The sequence below is a fragment of the Oryzias latipes genome, chromosome 6 (genome assembly GCF_002234675.1).
Source record: "Oryzias latipes chromosome 6, ASM223467v1".
Classification (NCBI taxonomy): Eukaryota; Metazoa; Chordata; class Actinopteri; order Beloniformes; family Adrianichthyidae; genus Oryzias; species Oryzias latipes.
In genome coordinates, this window is record NC_019864.2 from 8,233,366 (window position 1) to 8,256,057 (window position 22,692).

The 22,692-nt window shown below is 39.1% G+C and overlaps 1 protein-coding gene and 1 long non-coding RNA gene across 5 annotated transcripts in view; both read left to right on the forward strand.

The window, feature by feature from the left end:
- The window catches only part of LOC105354181, a 32,737-nt gene extending 26,327 nt beyond the window's left edge, over window positions 1–6,410 (forward strand). For all 4 annotated transcript variants that reach the window (XR_002290365.2, XR_002290364.2, XR_002290366.1 and 1 more), the window contains 2 exons: window positions 1,042–1,091; window positions 5,685–6,410. This is a non-coding gene — a long non-coding RNA (uncharacterized LOC105354181). The remainder of the gene's footprint in view (window positions 1–1,041; window positions 1,092–5,684) is intronic.
- Window positions 6,411–7,203: 793 nt separating this feature from the next.
- LOC101163971 (very-long-chain 3-oxoacyl-CoA reductase-A) lies at window positions 7,204–22,186 on the forward strand. The gene is made up of 11 exons (XM_004069403.4): window positions 7,204–7,508; window positions 15,249–15,295; window positions 16,003–16,078; window positions 17,325–17,432; window positions 18,200–18,264; window positions 18,394–18,438; window positions 18,834–18,868; window positions 19,577–19,658; window positions 19,806–19,871; window positions 20,500–20,649; window positions 20,957–22,186. Exons 1-11 carry the CDS (start codon window positions 7,331–7,333, stop codon window positions 21,095–21,097), a joined length of 993 nt encoding a protein of 330 aa, XP_004069451.1. The 5' UTR covers window positions 7,204–7,330; the 3' UTR covers window positions 21,098–22,186.
- The last annotated feature ends 506 nt before the right edge of the window (window positions 22,187–22,692 follow it).

The window sequence follows — 22,692 nt, forward strand, 5'->3', positions numbered from 1 at the left end:
ACTGTATGTAAAGGAAAGCGTCACATTCACTGGTGATGTCTCTGACAGACATCTGTGCATCCACCCTGAAACTGCACATTGAAGGAAGAATGTCATTGTGTCTGTTGATGTGATAGAAAATAACATATTTAGAAATAATTTTGCTAAAACATTTTTAGCACATGTGATATTTGAACTGTAGAACCTTAATTATGTAGTGATGAAATTACAGGTGATATGTAGCGGATAAACCAGTAAACGGCCAACCAGTTACAGATCAGGGACCACAAAGCGTCATTAAATACGACTCAACTGTACAAAGTAAGATGTTTAAAATTTAAGATGTGTCAACTATGACAGCCATACAAACACCCACACTAACACACACACACACACACTTGATCTGAAATGAAAAACTTGAAATCTAAACTGGAACAAAAGTAATTACACAGGTACATAGAAACATTCCAGCAGAGCTTCACAATCATACTGTGGGAGGTTCACACACCCTCATGACCTCTGGAAGAATAATGTTTGGGTGTGTTTTAGTTAGGCTTAAAGACTCCTAAAGAAACACATTTTGAAATATGCTCATATTGGCTATATTGTAACGGAATTCTGATAAATTATAATTAGAATCACTTTGAGGTTTTTCTTTAACAGTACACAAAATGTCATAATACTTATCTTTCAGGTACAGACACAAAAATCAGCTAAACGTACGCCTTTGTAGTTTTGTTGCACAATGAAAAAATATTTTAAAGAAAATATGCATTCCTTAATAAAAAACATTTTCGTCTGCACCTCCTGGACTGAAGTCTTTATTTTTTCTTTTCAATATGTAATTTGAGATTTTAATTTAAGATTGTAATTAAAGTAAAACCTGTGAGTAGTGACAATGGGGAAAATCCTGCTTTGTGTCAATTAACAGTTGAAATTTTAATTTTGTTCAATAAAGGTTCATTAACTCTTAAAAAAGATTGGAAACAGCAGATATAAGCTCTTAAATTGTATGTTTTGCTACAATTATAATTGATCTGATTTTGTTGCATGTATCATCAGGTGCTGCAGCTGCAGGATTGCTGTCACTGGCTGATGGAGACAGACTTCAGGTATGAAAGAAATCAAACATGTAAAGTTAACAGGACATGTCAATTGTAACACAGTTGAGTGAGTGCACAAAACTCCTAAGACATTAAAAGTGTTAATACTCTTAAAAAAAAAAAACTTTGGATTGCTCTCCAATCTCCAACACCTGTACTGAATATCAGCACAGGTGTATGTAAACATCAGATGCAAAATGTCATTTTTGAATTTTAATTGCTGCTCGCTGATCTTGAATTTGATGCAAAAACCATAGACTGTGGCTGTCCTGCTAGATGCTAACTACTCATGTTGCTGTGAGCCCTCTGGGAACTGAAAGGCAGACGTTTTTTTTGGAAATGATCTCAGTGATGAAACACGTTTTACTGCTTTTGAGCATTTTCTCACGTAGGTGCTTTGTTTTTTTTGTTTCAAATCTGGTTATAAAAGCTATTCGAATGCATTGCAGCCTCAGTGAAGCTTCCTCATGTCTGACAGAAAATGGCTGACTATAAAGCTGAAGGCACAGAGCTGCAGAAGGAAACAACACAACTGCTGCTTATCTGTTTGTGGCACAAGCTGATCGAAAATTACTTAAATAAATTAGCATTATAATAATTTACGTTTAGATCATGTATTCATTAGCGCTGCGATCATTTTGCCAAAGACACAGAGTAAAAGTGAAAGCTCTGATCAGTTCTGCAGACTGGAAGTGGGGGTGGGGGGCATAAAACAGCATGAATTTAAGAGTTTTTATTCTATAACTGTAATATATTTTAACCAAATAATGTTTGAAGCCAAAAACAGCTAAGAAAATAGAAAAAAAGAAGGACCGAGTTGAAGCGTAAAAGCTGTGACATATAAAGGAGAGGACAGGGATAACAGGTCATTGAACCAACATCTTTGCTTGCATGTGCATCGCCCTACAGTGAATTAAAAACATGCCTTTGTCCCTCACTTTGAATCTGTGGGCAAAGTTTCCCCCCGTACAATAATTGTAATCACTCTGAATGAGCCTACATAACATAATATGTAAAAAAATATATATATTGAAAACCAAAAACAGGAATAATTATTAAGACATTCAATATTTTCACATTTTTTATTTAATGTCAGTGAAATTTGCCAGCAAAATGATTTACTTTAAAAATACATAACAGATTCAACACAATGTTAAGTTCTCCAAAATGGTGGAAGCTGTAGCAAATGAAATCTTGTAAATGAAAACATAAACAAATTTAAAACATCAATGGTTTTAAAGAATAAATATCATTGTTGTTTAAAAAGCTTTTTTCCAACAAAAGTTATAGATTCAAATTCAGATATTTCCAGATTATCTCAATTAAAAAAACTGTCTCATCATTTTCTGTAAGTTTGAATCGCATCCAATCATGATTTTGACACATTAAAGGAATCATTAAGAATATAAATGAAGTAGTTTTATACATTTTGAATAAAATGTCTGTGTACTTTTAGAAAAATATAAAATAAGCTTTGTCACTAAAACACATATTTAGACACAGTTAGATCATAGCAGTGTTTGCAGCTTCATGAAAATTTTGTAGCTGTAAAACCAAATCATTTGAGTCAAATAAAATGCTAGATTCAGGGAAATGTTATTTTTCATATTATTTATTTTTGTCTTTTTAGTTTATTAAAAATAAAATGTCATTTCTGCAGAATATATGAATTAAAGCTGCTAAAAAAACCTGCATCAACATTTGTTTTGATGAAAACATTTGTAATACTGGCAAATTTAGATGAGTATGCTATTTGAATCAATTAGTTAAAATGTTATGCGTACAAACCTTAATTTTTGACCCACCAGTAACGTCTGTGGGGGACATGTTGCAACTTGCATCACATGTGAGACAAATTTCTACCTCGTGATCATTTCAGTTTCAGATAGACATGGCAGTGAGATTCCTTCCAAGACTCATTATGAATCCAGTCCTCATTGGGTTTTTGTCTGAAAGTTACACCCTGGGTAGGCACAACAATCATCTGGTTTTCCTGACAACGTTCAGACTAGTGTAGGTGCAGAAAAGCTCTTGGTGACATTTTGAAAGCTTCTGCAAATGAAATACCAAACTGCTTAGTTATCAATGACTTAAAATATGAAACTTCGAGTTTTTGTTTCTTTGCATTTCTGTTTATTTGGAAATGTAAAGAACCCATATTTTGTAATGATTTCTTTTTGTTTCAGAATCTGTCAAAAGTATGTCTTTGAGTGTGTTTGTGTGTGAGTGTGTGTGACACTATATAAGTGTATTTTGGCATTTAAGGCTGATTATTTATATGTCAAAAATTTGAAAAAATGTGCAATTATTTAAAAAGTGTGTGGGAATGCGAGTCAAAGTTTGTTTACCTGTATTAAAGATCGTTTGCGTCTGTGTGTCTTTGAGTTTTTATCTTCTTCAAAAAAAAACAGGTGTTGTCAGGTGTGTTTTTGGGCTGTTTGACTTGTATTCAGTCTAAATGATCTACAGTGAATTGGATGACAAATTTCTGTACATGCGTACACCACGAGCTGGTATATTCTAAAGCAACTTCAGATAAATCAGATGTTAAAACACACATTTAATATTGCTGGACACCATAGTGAGATAAGTGTGAGTATGTGAGACGGTCTGTGCTGTTTTCAACTGATTTTGATGGAGATGTCTTAATTCAAAATTACGTTTGTGGGGGTTGCTGGTTTTGACTTTAATTTTGAATTATGCTACAGAATCGCTTCCATAGGGGTGTCTTTGTGTGTGTGTGTGTGTATGTGTGTGTGTGTGTGTGGGGGGGGGGGGGGGGCTTATCATTTCACAGATGGAGTCTGTGCATCTCTCCTGAGAGGGAGTAAAAGATCAAGTTAATGTTGAAGAGTTTGTATATTTTTATACAAAAATTTCAACTTTGTATTTGTATTAATATTTTTGTTTGAAACAAAAATGTCAGTCTGCTGTTGCTTTTCCGTCAAGCCAAGCAGCAAATTAAAGAAAAAAGAAATTAAATCTACAAATTTCTTCTTCTGTATTATGGAATTTGTGGTGAAACTATTTCCTTTATAAATGATGAGCAGAATTTCTGGCGACAAACTTTCTGCATTTTAGAAAACACTTTAACAAAACAAATACATTTATTGTTTGTGTGTACAGGAGTCTATGTGTGTGTGTGTGTGTGTGTGTGTGTGTGGGTGTGGGTGTGGGTGTGGGTGTGTGTGTGTGTGTGTCCAGCCTGAGATAGGACAGCTGAGTGTTGCTTTGCTTGATGCAACAGCAGCAAAAAACTGCAGTGTATCTTGCAAAGAGACATCCCAGAAATATTAACTCTACCATACATGAATTTGAAGAACATTGTTAATTTTAATTTTTGTTTGCTTTAAAATCAGAAACTCTTCACTGAAATTCTAAGCTATTTTATTAAGAAGCTGAATTAACATATTTGAATGTATCTAAGTTGTGGTTTAAATGTTAATCTTATTATTGTATGAAATTGTGTAATTTTAACATTGATTCAAAAACACGAATTTTGGCTATTAAGGTTGTTGTTGGAAAATTGCTGAGAGTTTGTCATAAATCTGCATGGATTGTCAGGCTTTAAACATGACTCGTTTGATTGATATTTCCGGATTGATCTTTGTCATTTGAAAGCTGAAGTCCTCTCTGTCCGCTCCGGCCAAATTAGGGTTGGGTGAATGTAAAACCCTACACGTTGCTTTGTTTGCTCCGCTTATTTTCCTGCGTAGTGCTGCATGCGTTGCATTTGTGCTAGTCAGCTGTGGCGAAGGCTTTGTCAATTGTGTGTCAGACAGTTTGTGCCAACTTTACATGGAGAACAAACCCTCCTGATTGCTCTGATGAAGCTTTGCTGGTGCCAGAAACAGGGTTTCAGCGTGTCGCTGTCCACTGACATGGACGTTTCAGCACCACGGACAGAGGCAGAAGCAGCGAGGACAAAGGAGTTCAGAGCAATGTCACTTCTTTGCACACAGAATTATATACAAAAATGAAGTTCAATTGCGGGAAAAAGTGTGATATTTATTAACACTTGTGATGTCTGCCAATTATTCTTTTGGTTGTTGATCGCGAGCTCAGAGAGAAGGAAAAGTTTAGTGCCACGTTTCTAGTTTTGTTTTATGTTTTCTTTTAAAATTGTTTATTCTGCATTTCATTAAGAAAATATAAGCAGAAAGGAAGTGAAATAAGTTGAAAGTTTCTTTCTCTTGGTTTTAGTGTACAAAACTCGGTGTGTTTTTCAAGGTCACAATGAGAGAAAGTGGGTTTGGATCAGTCTGATGAGAGAAGGTGTGCGCGTTGGTGTCTGCAAGCCTGTTTACGCACGTGGTGACCAGTCGATATGAACACATGCAAATATGGGGAATAATGTGATTGTGAAATGAAAAACTAAGCATGCAAAGATAAATGTGAAATATGTTTATGAACACACCACAGCTCGACAAATAGACCTTTAATATTTTAAATTATCTTTATAAAACACCGTGGAAGTTTTCCTAAAGAGCAGATATGTGTTGTTTTTTTCTTTGAAGTGCAGATCACACATTTTCCTGTGGAGATTTTGATGGGGAATTGCGCACTTTTAAATCCCAATTTTCTTTGTTTTGTATTTTTCAGTTGTTGAAGACACGGCCATGATGTGAAGGAGGACACTCAAACGTGCATTAGGTGTATGAGTGTGTGCGTATTGTAACAGAAGTAAAATCAGAATTTACATTGCTTTAACACAATCTGGTGTCATTATGTTTCATATAACTAGTCTGTAGTTTTTAATTTAACATTTCTAGAAAACATATGTCTTCAATGCATTTTTTAAAATGTTGTAATGCATCAAACTGTGTACAGCAAATTATTTGTGTTGCATTTAATTGAATGTATTTTTTGGATTTTTTTTTCAAATATTGCATTTATACTTTTAAAAGATGTGGTGTAAAAACTGGAACCTTAACCTGAAAGCTCTTTCCCGATGACACTATTCGATTCTTTCACTTCAGTCGATGAATGCGTGCAGATGCGTGACGGCTGTCAGCATGACAGCTGATTTTTATACTCTTGTCTAAATGCTGAGTACAGGAAAGCGTTTGTTTTGCTGCTTGGGTTGTTGCTCTGCCTGCACGCTGCGTTTGGTTTGTCGGTGTGAGACAGAGACGGGGAGCATGGCGACTGATCGGCTGAGCTGGAGACTCAAAATGCTCTTTCAAAATCGCCTTTTTCTGGGTCGCAGTGATGTGCGCAGATCTCTGACAACTGGCTGTGCAAAAACAGCCGCCCCCTGTAAACATGTTTAGCTCAGAATGTGCGTGGAAATGTAAAAACTCTGTCAAATAAAGCGATGGAAATTTACAAGCGTGTCTCAATGTTTATGTAACACACGCACACACACATGGCTTTTATGCGCCCTGCTGCTGAATGTTTTGAACGGGGAATTTACTACCGCTGGATAATCTCGCGAGAATGAAAGAGGGTTTGATGGGGATTGTAGTTCTGGTATAGCTCTGGTTCTGGTGTAGCTCACAGTTAAACGTTGCCGCAGTGACAGATGATATAGGGGGTTCCTGGCACAAAGCATGCTCAAATGTCCTCAAAAATGACCTGCTTCCTTCTGCAGTGGTCCAGAGGTGATCAGCAGAGTGATGCAGACTGAATACCTAAAATAGATGAGTGAGTCATGCATTGCTGGAAGCAGGCTGACCTCACAGACTGGCGTCAAATCGGCCAATAGTGTGCCACTAGACGCTCTCTGCTGGGAGGGGGGAGCTGCACATTCCTCACCAATGAGTGCATCACTTCATTCATAAAGTGGTAAGGGCAGTTTTTTCTAACGTGTGGGTCTGGAGAGTTTCATAATTCTGACTGAAACCGTCTAACTTGTTCTGGAACGAGCCAATGGGGGAACCCGGATGGGAGCTGCCGTAATGGTTGCCCAATCGCCTGTCATCCCGGTCTGGCTTCATCCCGCCCTCCTTCATAGAGGAAATCGAATGAATGGGAGACGCTCTGAAGTTGATTGACGTGTCGATGCGCCTATCGGCGGGGCGGAGCAGTCAAGGGACGGATGCTGCAGCCAGTGAGGCGCACAGCTGGGAGGTGCGCTTTAAATCAGGCTAGACAAGTGTTGGGGGGGGGAAGTATGTGTGATGCTACAACCTCCTTATAAAGGGACGCTCTCTCACGTTGTGGCTTGGAAATTAGAGCACATTGCCTAAAATTGAGGTCTCCACATACACACTCTCACACACGCCGAGTCACCGACTGTCGCTGCCATGAACCGGATGAACGCCGAGGAGATGATCCGTAGGGCCGAGCCGCTTTTCTTCTGGGTTGGAGCCTTCACTTTGGCCTTCTTTGCGCTGTGGCTGCTCTACAGGCTGGTCACAGGCTTTAGGATCTGGGTCTTGGGAAATGGAACGCTGCTCTCCCCGAAGCTGGGCAAATGGGCAGGTGAGTTGAGTTTTGTCACATTTCACAAGCAGGAGCTCGAAAGTGCCCAGGTGGAGTCGGCGTGCAGACACCAGAGAGAACCCAAGGAGTTCAAACTTCACTGTGGCACAAAGTGAAGCTGCATTCTGGTGCATTTTTGTCACTGGTATCAACGGGGGGAGGGTTGGGGTGTTGCATAACCAGCGCAGGTAAGCAGCTGATTGATTGGGGGGGGGTTCTTTATTAGCTGAAATATTTCCCCCTCTTTTTCGTCGAAGTTAACACGGAGTGCTGTCATGAGCTCCAATCAGTGTTTTCAGCCACGTTGGAGCAGTACAGGGATGCCCCACATTGGTCAGCCAGCAGCCAAATTGCGCAGGCTATGCGCACTTTTCAGAGAGCTGTCTCATGTGGGTGAGCAGCACCAGAGCAGCTCATGCTCATGGGACAAACACTCCCTTAATGAAGACATGACCCACATCACAGATAATTAAAAAAGAGCCCTTGAAGTAAACGTTCCACCTTGGAGGAGCTGGTCGGTCATTACAAGGATTTAATCATTTTGCATATTTAAACTCCTTGATATTTTTTGGTTAGTCCTGTTCATTTTTCTTCGACTCCACCGGTTGACCTTTTTTGTCGTCACAAACTCGCAGATTGAATCTAATTACTTTGACTGTGAGCTTGTGGTGTCTTGAGTAATTTGACTTAAACCGAAGGGTTCTGGTTCGGTGTGGATGCTTTCCTATGTTGCCCAGTCATGGTTTGACCCACTTCTCCAATCTCATATTAGGCGAAGATTGCTGCGTAGAGAGCCCCTTGCTGCGCAGTTTTTTCGAAGCGCCTTTCATATTTGGATACGACACAAATCTTGTTTTTGTTTATTATCAAATACCAGACGGATCGCACACTTTTTTTTTAACGTGACACATTAAACATGCAGCCATCTGTTGGGTTAAATGATTAATTGATGCCCTGTGCGCCATAAGAGAATGAAATTCACGACGCTGGACAGGTCGCCCTCAGGAATGACTAATGCACACTTTATTTCTAGGGGTTCAGTCTGTGCAGTGGAATGTCGGTGCACTGAGTCATGTGTTCCACCCTTAGGGTTTTAACTGTCAACCATCCTAAAAATGTAAAGAACATGAAACATGAAAGGATAACATGAATAACTTTTTAGGCGCTCAATTTTCCTTTTCTTTTAACCCAAACATATTTTTACAATATATTTTCACAATGTCTCCCTTTTCTCTTTTGCGCATCAATGAGTCATCCCTATCTGACACGTGGGTTAAACTTGTAGATTTTAATCATAAGTGAAAAAATACCATTGACAAAAGTCTCCTTATGACCTTGAGCAACCCGAGAAACCTGAATACCACTCCCCAAAACCAGTCTCCGTCACCAGTTTGACCTGAACGCGCTCGTTTCCCGTTGGAACGGTTGAAGAAGACAGCAGGTGAGGTAAACGGGTTTGAAAGCAAAGGAGGGTAGTGGTGGTTGGGAGGAGGAGGAGGGGGAGGGGGGTAATTTGCGCCTTGGATGAGGTGTCCTCCTCAGCCGGTGGGACCAGGTGATCTGGTGTAGCCAGTTAATTCAGCGGCCATTTCTCTAAATGGCATGCGTAAGTCAGACTCTGTGTAGAACTTAAAGGATCACCTGTTGCATCACGTTTGACGTCTGTCTCATGGACTTGTGCTTTTCCTTAAACTAAAACAAATTGGCTTTTATTATGCCAGTCACTGCAGGTTTTTGATTCGTTGGTAAAGTCAATTTCCAGTACAAATTTACATTTCTCTCAATCCACTCTGAAGGGCTCAAAAGATTCATGTGCAATTTTAATAATCCAACAAAATAGGATAAATATGTGAGCAACTGTGCAAAAAATGATCTATTTTTCTTTTGTAAATGGAATAATGTGCTGACTTGGCATATGACATAACAGCTAAATAAGGAGAAACTTTGTTCCTCGTCAGACAGGTTTAGGTGCCTGTAGGTTATCAAGTTCACTGACATTCACCTGAACTTAGATAAGATGTTACAGCTTTTTAAAAATCTTATCTTTATCCCCTGGCTCGAAAAACATCATGTTCCATTTCTGCACACCTGGCTGTGTTGGATGGAGCTCTGCTGCTTCTTATGCACAGCAGGGTTTTCTCGGGATGACTGGTCCTGTTTTGGGGTTATGGGACTTCTAGTGGCACATGTGAAGTACTGCAGCATGAATCATAGCGGCTTTCCTCACCTCCTTTCCCTGCAAACTCCTACAGTGCTCGACTGGAAATTCCCTCCTGCCTGAGCATTTCTGCTCATCTAATCCCAATTCATGTCTATTTTAGAGAAACCTCATCTGCATGACACTTTTTTTCCCCTTTTTTCTTTTCTAGTTTTTTTTGCTTCTTAAGACTTTTTTTTCCCCCCCAAGTGTGTAAGAGAAATGGAAAAAACCTCAGCAAATATTTTGTAGCAATGTGACTGTTTTTCTGCCTTAGGGAGGGAACCAGCTAAACATGTTTCATACCTTAGTTTTTCTCCGCTCCGACCTCTAGTGGCCTCCAGCTTTCCAAGTTATGTAAGATGGTCTGCTCTGCTGTAAAACTCCATTATAAGAAAAAAAAACTACTAAAGAATAGCATCCTATGGTGATGGGAGGGGCAGGAGTGTGATATTCATCCTGTAGGAACCCCATCCCCACTTCTGACTTCAACCTATTGAGGAAATAGTCCTATTATGTAAGAAAGATGCACAGCACACCATTTTGGACACAATATGCATTTTTGCTTCTTCAGGAACAAAGCGTAGGTGAAACCTGAAGAAGGATCAACATTTAATGTCACTTGTAAACATTGTGACATGTCTATGTATTTTTGTTAGGGTTCACCTTTGCAGCTTAATGCATTCACACGTGAAACCACATGTCATTCTTGAATGAAGCAGTGGTCTCTGCTTCCTTCTTGAGGTGCTTCCCCCTAGTGCCATGTGTGCTTATGTGTGAATGAGCAGTTGGAGACAAAACCCTGCTGATCGTGTCATAAACACGCACTGTGACACGTGCTGGAGCAAAGGATGCGAGGGGAAAAGAATCCTGTACATCTCCCTCCCTCTTCAGTTTATCTTGAAAATGTACTTGCCTTTTATTCTATTCTATCATTTTCCTCTGTGCTGGTTTACTTTTAATCCTTTCACAATTGCTTGTTCACCAGAGCCTTCTCACAGTGCTTCATTATGGGCCACTAGTTATTCTAATAAACAGATGATGCCTACATATAGAAAAATACTTTAACAAGGTTTTTGCTGATTTGGGCAACATCATATGTGTTTTCATTTTGAGTTGCATCTTAATGTAATATTTCAAAATTTCTCGTAAACTCTAAAGACTGAATGTTAACTATGAGTTGTTAAAGAAAAAGTAACCCCCCCTAGTTATCAAATAGTTATCTAAAACCAAAGTTCCTTATGAGATAAAGCCACATGTTCGCAAAAATAGAAACTGATTTTCTGTATTGCGTATTTAAAAAAAGCTTTTTTGCACAGTTTCAGCTCCAAAATAAACCCTGCACGTTCCCATATCCCTTTAAAAATGAAGGATGAAATGCTTTATTTGAATAGCCCATGTCTTTTAAGCACTAAGGGGGGAAAAAAACAAAATCTTTCCCTTTCTGAGCTCATTTACAAATTGAGTTGTTATGTTTATCGTTCTGACTAACCAATAACTTGAATGCTCTTATAACAAAACTAAATAGGACCTCGAGCATTGAAATGTCTTGCCATCATTCTTAATAGGCATTGTACTGGATGGTTGACATACTTTGAGGGCAAGGTTTATGTTGACGCTCAAGGCGACAGCATGAATTCATAATTTTTAAGGTGTGATTCCGAGTGACTGTGAAACATTCCTTGGAGAAGGAATGTGCTACATGCAGTCATGACCTGGTCCATCAGCATTGGGGAGGGGGGGATGCAAAGATAGCACCTTTATCAGAATTAAAGGTTTTCAGTTATACTTTTGTAAGATGACAATGCAAAAGATGAAATCTTTTGCAAAATGCAGGTGCAATCCGATGCATGTTTTGTTTTTCTTGTTGGGACATTCTTCATCATACTTTTGCATGTAATTTCCTCAAATCTTTATCTCAAACTATAGAAATATTCTTCAATTATGTCATTTCTGTTTCTTAACATGCTGGTTATCTGACAGCACAAGAGAATCTCCTTTAAAAAAAAAGAGCTTTTCTAAAAGTCAAGTTTTATTTTGGCTCTTAGATTAACAATGTTACTTTGCGTTGTTGCTATTTAAAATGTGCGTCTCTTTAGGGGGGGGCTTATGGAAAATGTGTTTTTTGGATAAGGATGGAGGAGAGGGGTGGTTGCCTTTCAGTTTCATGCACCCCTCCCTCCCTGCATCAGTTATTTTTTTCCACAGAGATGGGAGGGTCTGCTCGTTGATAGAGGTTGGGGAGCAATACATTACATAATGTTGGGCTGTGTTAGGAGACTGGGGCATGAAAACCGCAGCAGCTCCTCACTCAGAATCCTAATTAGGGAAGTGCTGATGATGGGAAATGTCACCCCCCACCCCGCCATTTATTTATATAAATTTTCTTTAGGGTGTTGAAACCGAGTCTCTTATTTTCTTCTCATGGATTGCAAATTCTTTGTTTCGCTCCATTCACACAGCTTGCTTGTGTTATATCCCTTTGGCAGGGCACATGCTGAAATGAGGGCTTTGCAAGGCAGGTTCAAGCTCCAGCAGGGGTGATTGTGGAGGATCTTGTTGGTATTCTGGTGCTGCGGCAGGCAAGCAAGCAGCTCCCAGACAAGGCAGTGCAGGCACTGCTATTTTTACTCCTCCTGCTGCTTTTTTTAGACCCTCGGAATATTGAGCATGCAGAGGCAGGGGCTGCTCCGCTGCTGAGGAGGGAGGGAGACAAAAGGCTGGGGGATGTCAATGTCTCTGAATGTGCCATGACGCTGAGCTGCAGTGCAAATGCGCCCCCATCAGGGCACCTCGGAGCCAGCATTGGAGGACCGGGATTTTCGATGCATTTGAACGTGGGGTGACTAGGTTCAGAGAGATGGAGGGTGGAATGAATGAGAGGCAGTCGTGCACGCATGCACGCACCGCTGTGCAGCGGTCTATCAACATATCTTAACCCTGCTGGCGTCAGTGCTGCTGTCACTCGCGTGGCTGCTTGCATATCCCCTCTTGCGTTGGAGCTTTGTCTCTCTGATGTAATGCCTTTCTCATGTGAGGGGAGTTGCTGCTGGGAGCACTGGGATTGAGAAGTCTTTGTATGAGAATTCCAGTTCAACAATTGATTAATTATTATTATTATTTTCTTAATAGTTTTTGTAGAATTCCTCATTTTTGGGTGAGCTTGGGGAGTGATTGGAAAAAGGTTGGGGGGGGGGGGCATTGCCGTCCTTGGTGCAAAAATAAAATTGAACAAATTTTATTACATTTTTTTTAGCTTTTTGCCCCCTAATCATTTTACCGCATCTTAAAATGAGCATTATTGCTTCCATGACTGTAATGCAACTAAAGTGTATTTCACTGTTGCAGATGCATAAGAGGGAAATCTTTTTTTTTATTTTTTATTTTTTTATTATTAAGATAATCTATTTGGTTATATATTTTTAACGCTGTTTATATAATAAAAAGCTCCCTGGATTTTTTTGTTTTTTAGTTTTTGCTTTAGCTTGCTTTATGGATGTGGGTTGATGGTCCCATTTACATAGAAACTCTGCAAGGTGGAATTCTCCAGTTTGGGAGGAAAAACACTAAATTAACTCTTGAAATGTGTGGCATGTCAAATCTGATGCAGGCATGTGGCATGCAAAACACGCCAGGGGACTGCTAACGTCTTCAGGTTCAAAGTGTTTTTCTGTGCTTGTGCATTTTTAAGTTTACAAAGTAAACCTCCTCTGTTTAAAACTTCAAACTATGATGTTGTACATGCTTTTTGTTTGTTGGTGCATTCCTAACAAGTTGGGACATGGTGTGTGTATAATTTACCTCCCCACGATAATGCAGGAATGCATTTCAGTTATCTTTCAGGCATTTTTAGAGGAATGCTATTGGTACACTTGGGTACATGTGAAAAATTATTTGCATATTTTCTATGGCACATTTTTAATCTTAAGCAAACATCTGGCAGTAGATTGTTGATGCCTGGTCCTGCAAGAAGCCATGCCAAATGCTATTATCTTTAATGTTCAAGCAAGATGTCTAAAAAAGCACAATGTGCTTTAAGTCTTTGCTACAAATACCACTTGTTTTTGCCAGATGTAGGAAAAAATAGACCCCATTTCTTTTTTTAAATGGAAATTGTCCTCCACCTACAAGGCATTTTACTTTACAGCAACAGTAACATCGACACTGCTGCTGTATACCCCTCTCACACATGCACGCACAGAGGCATCTGCAACAGGGATCCTGACTTGGTACAGCCTGCACCCATTAAGGCTTTTCTGCCACAGAGCATTTCATTCTTAACATGGCAAGGTTAAAAATAACCAGGGATTCTGCTCTAACTTTTTACTTTGTGCAACTCTACTTCACTCATTCATTCACTTCTTTTTCTTTTTCCCCTTCTCCTCCAGTCATCTCCATTCGGTTTCTTCACTCTCCCATTCTTCTGCTTCGCTCAAGTTCTATTTTTAGCCACCCCTAGGATCCCTCCCTAACCCACTTCATCCTCCTTTCTTCTGCTCCATGTTCGTCATCACTCCCTCCTCTCTGCATCCCCTCTCATCTTTTTTTTTCAAGCTTTTTGCCAGAGTGTCCTCTCTCTATTAATCTTTCATCAAGCCTTGCGTGTGTATTCATGATTCACAACTGTGTGTGTATTTGAATATACCCATGCCTCCCCAACCACCACTATGCGCTCCATTTTTACATTTTTTTTTTATCCCTGTTCATTTTTATTGTTATTCTACATCCTTTCTGCTCAGCATCTTCCATGGCAGAGGGACTGGGATTGATGGCCAGCAAAGATTTAAAAATAGTCCGGTTTGCTTGACAAGGTGACGAGAACTCTGAACATAAGGAGAACATCAGTTTTTCTATTGGCTTTTGTCCGTCTGCACTAGGAAAAACCTTTTCTTTTTTTTTTTCCTCCTGTCTATTCAAAATCCTTTCTCCACCTTTTACCACAGCATTCTGCAGCTCATCTGTGATTTTCTGCTCAGAGTTCAGGCTCAGAGTTCTATGCTCCCCTCTGGTCTTTTGTTATTCTCATCTCAGCCTTATAAGTAATCTGCCACCTCTACTGTCTATGTAGCTCACTTTTTGAAATGTTTCTCGTATTACTTTCATCTGGAGTTTCATAATCAAAAAGAGCCTGGTCAATAAATATAAAGGCTAAAGAGAACTCATCCCAAATGTTTAGTTTCACTTAAGGGTGTGTCCATCTGATTGGCTTTGTGTGCTCTTTCACCTATTAAGCTCTATAGCTTAACTTCACATTGAGGTTTGCGTCTCGCTGTCGACGGTTACAGGTGCCCAAACCGGATTTGAAGTCATGAAATCCTAAGCAAAGATCTAATGTGATTTGTTGATACTGCATAACTAAAGCCATCTGACAGCATCATTTGTGTCTCGTATGTCATTTGATGAGATTAACTCATTCATTTTGATTCAGATCTAACTTTTGAGACTTCACTAGTACATTTGCCTAGTTGCAATGTTGCAGCTGAGATGAAATTCATTAATGTCTTTGCTTTTGTTTTTTCTTTTTTTTTTTTTTCCTCTCTCAGTTGTGACGGGAGCTACAGATGGAATTGGGAAATCCTATGCGGAGGAGGTGAGGTTCCTGGACCCTTTTAATCTGTGACTCATGCACACATGTCGTGTTCACTCAGGCCACAGTAGTGGAGAGCTCTTACAGGCCTTTCAGTGCAAGGGTCCTCACAAACATATGCACACACTTGAGAGCAGACTTGCCAACAAGCATTCACTGATTATGTGCAGCCAGGTCACTTGTCCCTCATCTACCAGTGTAGGAGGGCTGCGTCATACTGCCGTTTGTGGCTTTTTGACTCGTGCTGCTGCTTTTAGTGTACAGCCGATTGATGACAACATTTTTCCATGCTTGCTTTTAAGAAAAGGAAAAAATACAGTTGACGTGAAAATAATCTGTGATGTGCACTCACAGCCTTTGTGTCACTTTTTATACTTGTTCGTTGAGACAGCTGCTTGGGATTGAAAAAAATATTTGGAATTCAAACTGCTTTTTCATATCAAAGTACAATTTGACTTTACGAAGCAAGAAACCTTTAAACTAACAGTGTAGGTTTAAGTGTAGTTAATAATATTGAACTATCTGACATAAGCAAGAGCTATTTTACAGTTTCTGTTCTTTAAAAGCGGTGAATTGAAGAATTTAAGGCAAACTGTGGCTTTTTGAAGATTGTTGAAATATCATAAGTGTGCTGCCATCCTTGTACTGAAAAGTCTGATCAAACCCGTTCTGTGACTGATGTAGTTTTTTTGTTTTTCTTGCTTTTACAGCTGGCTCGTCGAGGATTTGCAATGATGCTTATCAGTCGCTCCCAAGAAAAGCTGGATGACGTGGCAAAGTCACTCGGTGAGTGTATTTGCAGTATTCCACAACCTCCTGGAAACAAGTTTTGGGTTGGGAGGATGATGTAGGCTGATGGGGATGTGCGTTTGGAAAGGCGGGGATGATGAACCCACCTGTCAACAGCCAATAACTGTATATTAAGGATAATGTAAAAAATTCAAATATTGGAACATTCAATTGGCCTTCCAAAGAAACTCCATAGGTGTGCTATGGTTTTTATTAGTGTCCAGTCTAATTACAGTATATTCTTATCAATCCTGCTGAGTTTAACTACTTTTACTGCCAGAAAAATAGGAAATTTCACTCTGTATAGTAATAAAGTGAAGAATTATTCATCACTGAAGTTTGTAATTATTGGGTGTTTTGTTTGAAAAGGAAGAGCTTAAAATTTTCTTCAACCCTTCCATTCAGACCCATATCCAGCTTTTAACACTCTGAATGAAGACTTTGCCCCGTCCCTCTGTTAAAAGTGCCCTCTCTACGACTCACTCTTTCCATCTGTCTCTGATGTCTCACACAGTGCAATTTTCCCTGTCGTGTTTCAAGTCCACAGAGGGGGCTGATGGGTAGTCACGAGCAGGGTGCGGCATGCTAAACTCTGGCACTCCTCCCTCACGATTAGTCTCACAAAAATGCCCTTCTTGCCTATAAGCAGCCAGCTCACCCTGCCCCACCTTTAACTGTGATTGTTTCTCTTCCTCTGATTCTCTGTTTTACCTTCTATATCTATATATACATTTTTAAAATATATTTATAACTTTTTATATTTTTATGTTTTATAAAGCTTTGTTTGCTGAGAAATACAGCAGTTCTTCATAGATGGACCATGATTTCTTTTCTCTTCTCACTTCAAATATATATTTGTCTTTCTTTTATAACATTTTTACAAATTTACTGAAGTTTAAATACAACACCATGCTACAGTGTTGCTGTTTTTTTCCCCACATCCCAATTTTCCTCTTCTAACCCCCTCTGCTAAAGGAGTCTTTGGACAATAGATCCTAATTGCAGCAGGCAAATAAAACATGTGGAGGAGAGTTAGAACTCCAGTTTGTTGGCACGCAGCACCCTCCAGTGTTCCAGTTCGACAGTATCTAGTTTTATGCTGCTAATTTCAAAAAGTTTGTATAAAAGTTCATTTTGACTTGTAATTTGTGTTGGAAAGATCAACCGGTACCAGGAAGGTTGATGTAGGATGTGAAATGTCAAATCTTGTGACTGCATAGTGAACACTGGCTTTTACTCGCAGAGGAACAGTTTGGCGTTGAGACCAAGACAATTGCAGTTGACTTCGGCAAGACTGACATCTACCCAAAGATCGAAGCAGGACTGGTGGGGCTGGAGATTGGCGTTTTAGGTAAGATCAAAACGTATTGGTTTTTCTGTTGACTCACTACTAAAAACCTTTGCTTGTTTCTTTGTCCCACTACTTGCTTCCCAACTTTTTCTGTCTGGTTTCACATGGTGCATAGTTTCACTGACATTCCCAAACAGTTGCTAATTGATTTCGCAACTATTTTCAGCTTTTTACGACTCTTCTGAAACATTGTGTCCTTCAAACGTCTGTGCACGTTAGAAATATGCGATGGCATCTCATCATTGTTTTACGTAGCACAGCCGTTAAATTCCAGTTTTGCGTTGAACGCGGTGACTTTCATTGTGCCAGCAAGCAATTATGGTTATGTGTGAATAACACGCACAAGATCTGTGTTGTTTTAGTCATTCCAGTTTTGGGAAAGCCAAGGAGAAGATCAGTTGCCTTTTAATTCTTGGTCTTGTGATGGACCCTGCGCTCTCTTGGCTTCAAGTCTCTCAATTGCAGCTTTACAATCAGGCAAACGCTAATTTCGATTGCTATTTTATGTGATATTTTTAAAGATGTGTCATTTCTAAGCACTTAGGCTTTAAAGTTCACACTGTACTTTTCAACAGAACATTTCGAGAACTCTTTGTTCTTTTTGTTACCAGCTGTGTTCTAATTCAAGGTGTGGCTGTTAGTTTGGTAAATGCTTATCTTTTTTGCTTTTGCTGCCACCTTGTGGTAGGTGTTTGTCTCAGTGTCTTTGGCTTTCTTGTAAAAAATAGGAGTAATTTTTCCCCCTCATTTTTGTTTTCCCTGAACAGTTAACAATGTTGGAGTGTCCTATCACTACCCTGAATACTACCTCAATATCCCTGACCTGGACAATGTAAGTAATCTTGTGCTGTAGAGATAAAAAAAAAACCTTAATGATTAAAGTGCAACATAAAATCCAGTCCAAAACTTATTTTTTAGACCACACTTTAAATGTTTTTGAATAAATTTTTTTCTCTTTCAGTTCCTCACAAATATGATCAATGTCAACATGACCTCAGTGTGCCAGGTAAGTTTATCGTTTTGTTTGTTTTTTGCCTGGAATTAGTGTTTCTCACACAAGATGGGGCAAGGGATTTAAAAAAAAAAACTTTGCCTTTTTCGGCCCATTTGTTGTTTTTAAAGCTGTTTTTTTCCTGGCTATTCTTGTTTCCTTCTGATCTGCTATTCTCACTGTGGTACCTGCAATGTCTTAGTTGTTCCCAAAGCAACGCTGGACTACACAAACGATGTCTGTACTCTTCGCCCACGCAACTGCTTCCCTCTGCTAGTCTGTCTCTTTCTGCTACTTTTAGTAATTCGGAATCTTTATTTGTCCTATTTTCTGTACATTTTACTTGGTTGGTTTTTTCTTATGCTGAATGCATTTGATTGTAAACTTCATTGTGGTGTTGTGGTTGGCAGATGACTCGTCTCGTGTTGCCTGGAATGGTCAGTAGGTGAGTAAAATGATAGGCTTTTGTGTCATGCAACATGACTGCAGTAAAGTGTTTATCTGCTAAATGCCGGACTGAGGGCCTTTAAAAACAAAATTTCTTAAAGGAAAATAATATATCTGTTTCTTTGAGGAGAAAACGCTTCTCAGTAAACATTACTCTTCATTGCGAAGTGGGACCAAAAAAATCTTTTCCATCACTGCATCTTTTTACCCTCTCCTTTGTTCGCAATGCTGTCAAGCTTTCAATTCACACAAAGTGCTCTTCCCATCTCATTGGCTGCCCTGTTCCCATGTGATTCCTGCTGGCCAATGGCAGCGCAGGCACATTTTTTGCCGTGTGAGGCTGGAGCGTCCTCACTACATCACTGCAGCAACAGGCTGCCATGGCAACGCATATGACCACTGCCACACTGCGTGTGTATAAATGTGAAATCACTGTATTTATCAGTTTGCTGGATGTGTACAGACGGATTTCTCACCGAAAATCTCCAAAAATTTGAGATGAATAAGTAATGAAATGCTCCCATTGCATGTTTTTAAGATTGATGCACAAGGAAAACCTAGATATGTAAAGTTGTTTTAATATAGGATCACATCAGAGTTATCTTTAGGTTTTAACCTAGACTTTCATGAGTATGCTACATGAAAAATTTAGCATTTTATACCTTTGACAAACTTCTGGATCAATCTTTTGTGTTTTTCCCCTTAGGGCCAAAGGTGTCATCCTCAACATTTCCTCTGCCAGTGGCATGTACCCTCTCCCTCTCCTCACAGTCTACTCTGCAACAAAGGTATACACTTCTCTGGGATTCTGTTAGTCAAGCAATATCTTCTGTACTTTATTTTTCTGATACTTTCATACGTATGAATCCACATCCATCTCCATTTGAAAGAGATGTTAACAGACTCATGACCATTTTCCGTCATTCTCTCTGCAGGCCTTTATGGATTTCTTCTCTCGTGGCCTTCAGGAGGAGTATAGGCGTCAGGGCATCATCATCCAGGTGAGTTAAGGAATGTTGCTGTCTCCAGACCTGAAGTTAGTGGCACTGCTAAAATATAATTTTATGTTGGTAACTAATGAATTCCTGAAAAAGGTTTACATCTAGGCCAAAAAGTACCAGAATGATCTTAATTTCACCTTGTTCTGTTTTAAGGCATTTAGAGGAATAGGTGCAACAATTATATACTGTTCAAAATTTAAGTTAGTTCCTCTTGGAAGAAAAGGTTGTTTAAAAAAGAAAAAAATATTATTTTTATGTTTTTTTTTTTACACTCATTTCATGTGACTGGACACGACTCAAAGGCCATGAGCTGCATGAAGACTCTGGACTTCAGCTTTAAGCTGTGGTGTTTTTAAATATGCAGTCTTGGAAAGAAAGCTAGGATTTTCTGCTTTAGCCCTCTGTAATTTACTGCATACCGGTATTTCTTTTACCCAAGCGCCATCTTCAGGCTGGAGAGCATAAACGCTTCTTTAATTTTATTCACATAAACCATACTATTAAAACAAACATTTTAGATACTAATGAAGAGTGTTTATTTATTTATTTATTTTTAATTTGATATGAAAGGTCCTATACTTCTATACTAGTTTACTATAATTCATTTTTTGTGTCTTCCTCTCATCAGAGTGTGCTGCCATTCTTTGTTGCCACAAAAATGACTCGCATCAGGAAGCCAACTCTGGATAAACCCACTCCAGAGCGCTATGTGGCTGCAGAACTCACCACTGTGGGTCTGCAGAACCAGACCAATGGCTACTTCCCCCATGCCGTCATGGTAAGAAAGCAAAGAGCCTGGAAAAAACACACGTCTCTGTAAAAGGAATTCACCTTCATGTTTAGTGCATATAATGGATCTCATGGTAAAGCTAGACAAAGTCTCCAGTTTATTTTTTTTCTAAACTTTTAACCACCTTTATTATGTCAGAGTAGAAACTCCACTATTCCAGTTTAAATATCATTTGAAAATATTTTTAAAATTTGACTTGCTGTTTTTTTTCTTTTTTTTGTGGAGAATAGAAATTCCCAGAAGTTTGTAATTTATTGACGGTGTATTGATCCAAGTGAATCTGTGCGTTTTTCAGGGCTGGGTGACCACCAAGCTGGTGCCCACCAGCATCGTCATCTTTCTGGGAGCCAGCATGAACCGCGTACAGCGCTCAGGGTACCTGCACAGGAGGAAGCTGCGAGAGATGAAGAACGGTGCAAGTCTGAAGAGTGAATAGTGAAATCTTAGACAACCATGCTGGCAGCCCCTCTGTTATGACCTGCAAGATTCTTTACCAAAGATGGGAGGATTTAGGATTTGTCTTCCAGGGCTCATTTAACCCTTTTTTTTTTTGCCTTCTAAGAAAAGCACACATGAAGGCTTGTGTGTTGGCTCTGTGATTAATGTTGTATCTTTATGCTGAAAACTAGCTGGGAGAAAAAACCAAGAGGAAGAATAGGAAGTAAGATGATGAAACCTTTAATATATTATTTTTCTTTGTCACTGACACTTGTGGTGGAAAAATACAGCAACGCGCAGAGGCTTTGCTAACCCTGCTGTTGTAAGCAGTGGAAGAAGGTGATGGGTATCTGGTTTTTTTTTATGTATAAATTTATTTATTTTATATTTGTATGAACACATCTGCCAACCCAGACCTTCAAAAGCAATGTAGAACTTAGTTCTGTTTACAAATCAGACATTTAAAGACGGCAGTATCTGCTTTATAATAATTGAAACTTACATTTGTTGCGAAAAGCTTGCCGGCTCTTTACCTATATTTTTTTCTTCTTCTCTCAAACTTGTTTGTTTGCTATCTATTTAAAATATCTCCTTGTGGTTGACTGGGGTTACCTTGATTTCTTTCTTTTTTTTTATGTTTTGAATGCCAAGGTTGATCAGTTTCTTCATGTTTCTTGTGGCTTTTTCTACTGAAAATGGTCAGTTTCAGTGAGAGGGTAATTTGTAATTGCATTAATAATTTTATCAGCTGTCCAAGTATTTGCTGTACAATATTTCCTCAAGGATATCACACTCTGTTTTTGAGCAGCAAGGTTTTTACTTCTTCTGCCATGGTTTCTACTTTACCATATAGTTGCTGCTCAAAGGGGTTTAAATAAACTGGGAACCCCTACTTTTTATACCCCATATGATGTGGTCTGACCTGTGCCTTAACCAAATAACCTTGTGAATGTTTTCTGTGGATTTTAATGATTGAAAATAAATGACAATTTCTTAAGAATTTCTCTGTTTAAAATGCATTGTTTACATTTGTTCTGCAATTCTAATGGCTAATTGTTTTGTTTGTTAATAAAAATTTTGGCACAAATCTTGCTGTTTTAGTTTTTCTTTCTTTGTCCCTTAAAGTTGTGTATGATGTATTGATGTAAAAAAAAACTACTTGCAGTTTCATTTTAGCTCTTTTTTTTTTTTTCCTTTAGCAAAACAAACTAGGAATAAACAATCTTCAGCATAATGCAGACCCAAAGGAAGTTTGTTCAGCTTTTGGCTTAATGCAAATGGAAGGGCCAAAAGTAAATGGCCACATAAAAGTATTTAAATACAGATGTAAATGTAAATGCGTGCATCTGCCCACCTAGAAACAAACGGCGCCCCCACACAAATGCAGATATAGTTTTAGAAAGCAGAACAGTGTGGATAATGAGTCTGTGTGAAGTATGGCGTTCCTGTCCCTCCGTCTAGGAAGAGGCATGCACAATTTGTGTTCTGGCTGGTGGGGTCCTCAGTACTTGAAGTTGGTTGTTGTACACAGAGTCCAGATGTAGGAGAGTTCTTCCCACAATCCCCTATGCAGTTTTCAACTCCCAGGCCATG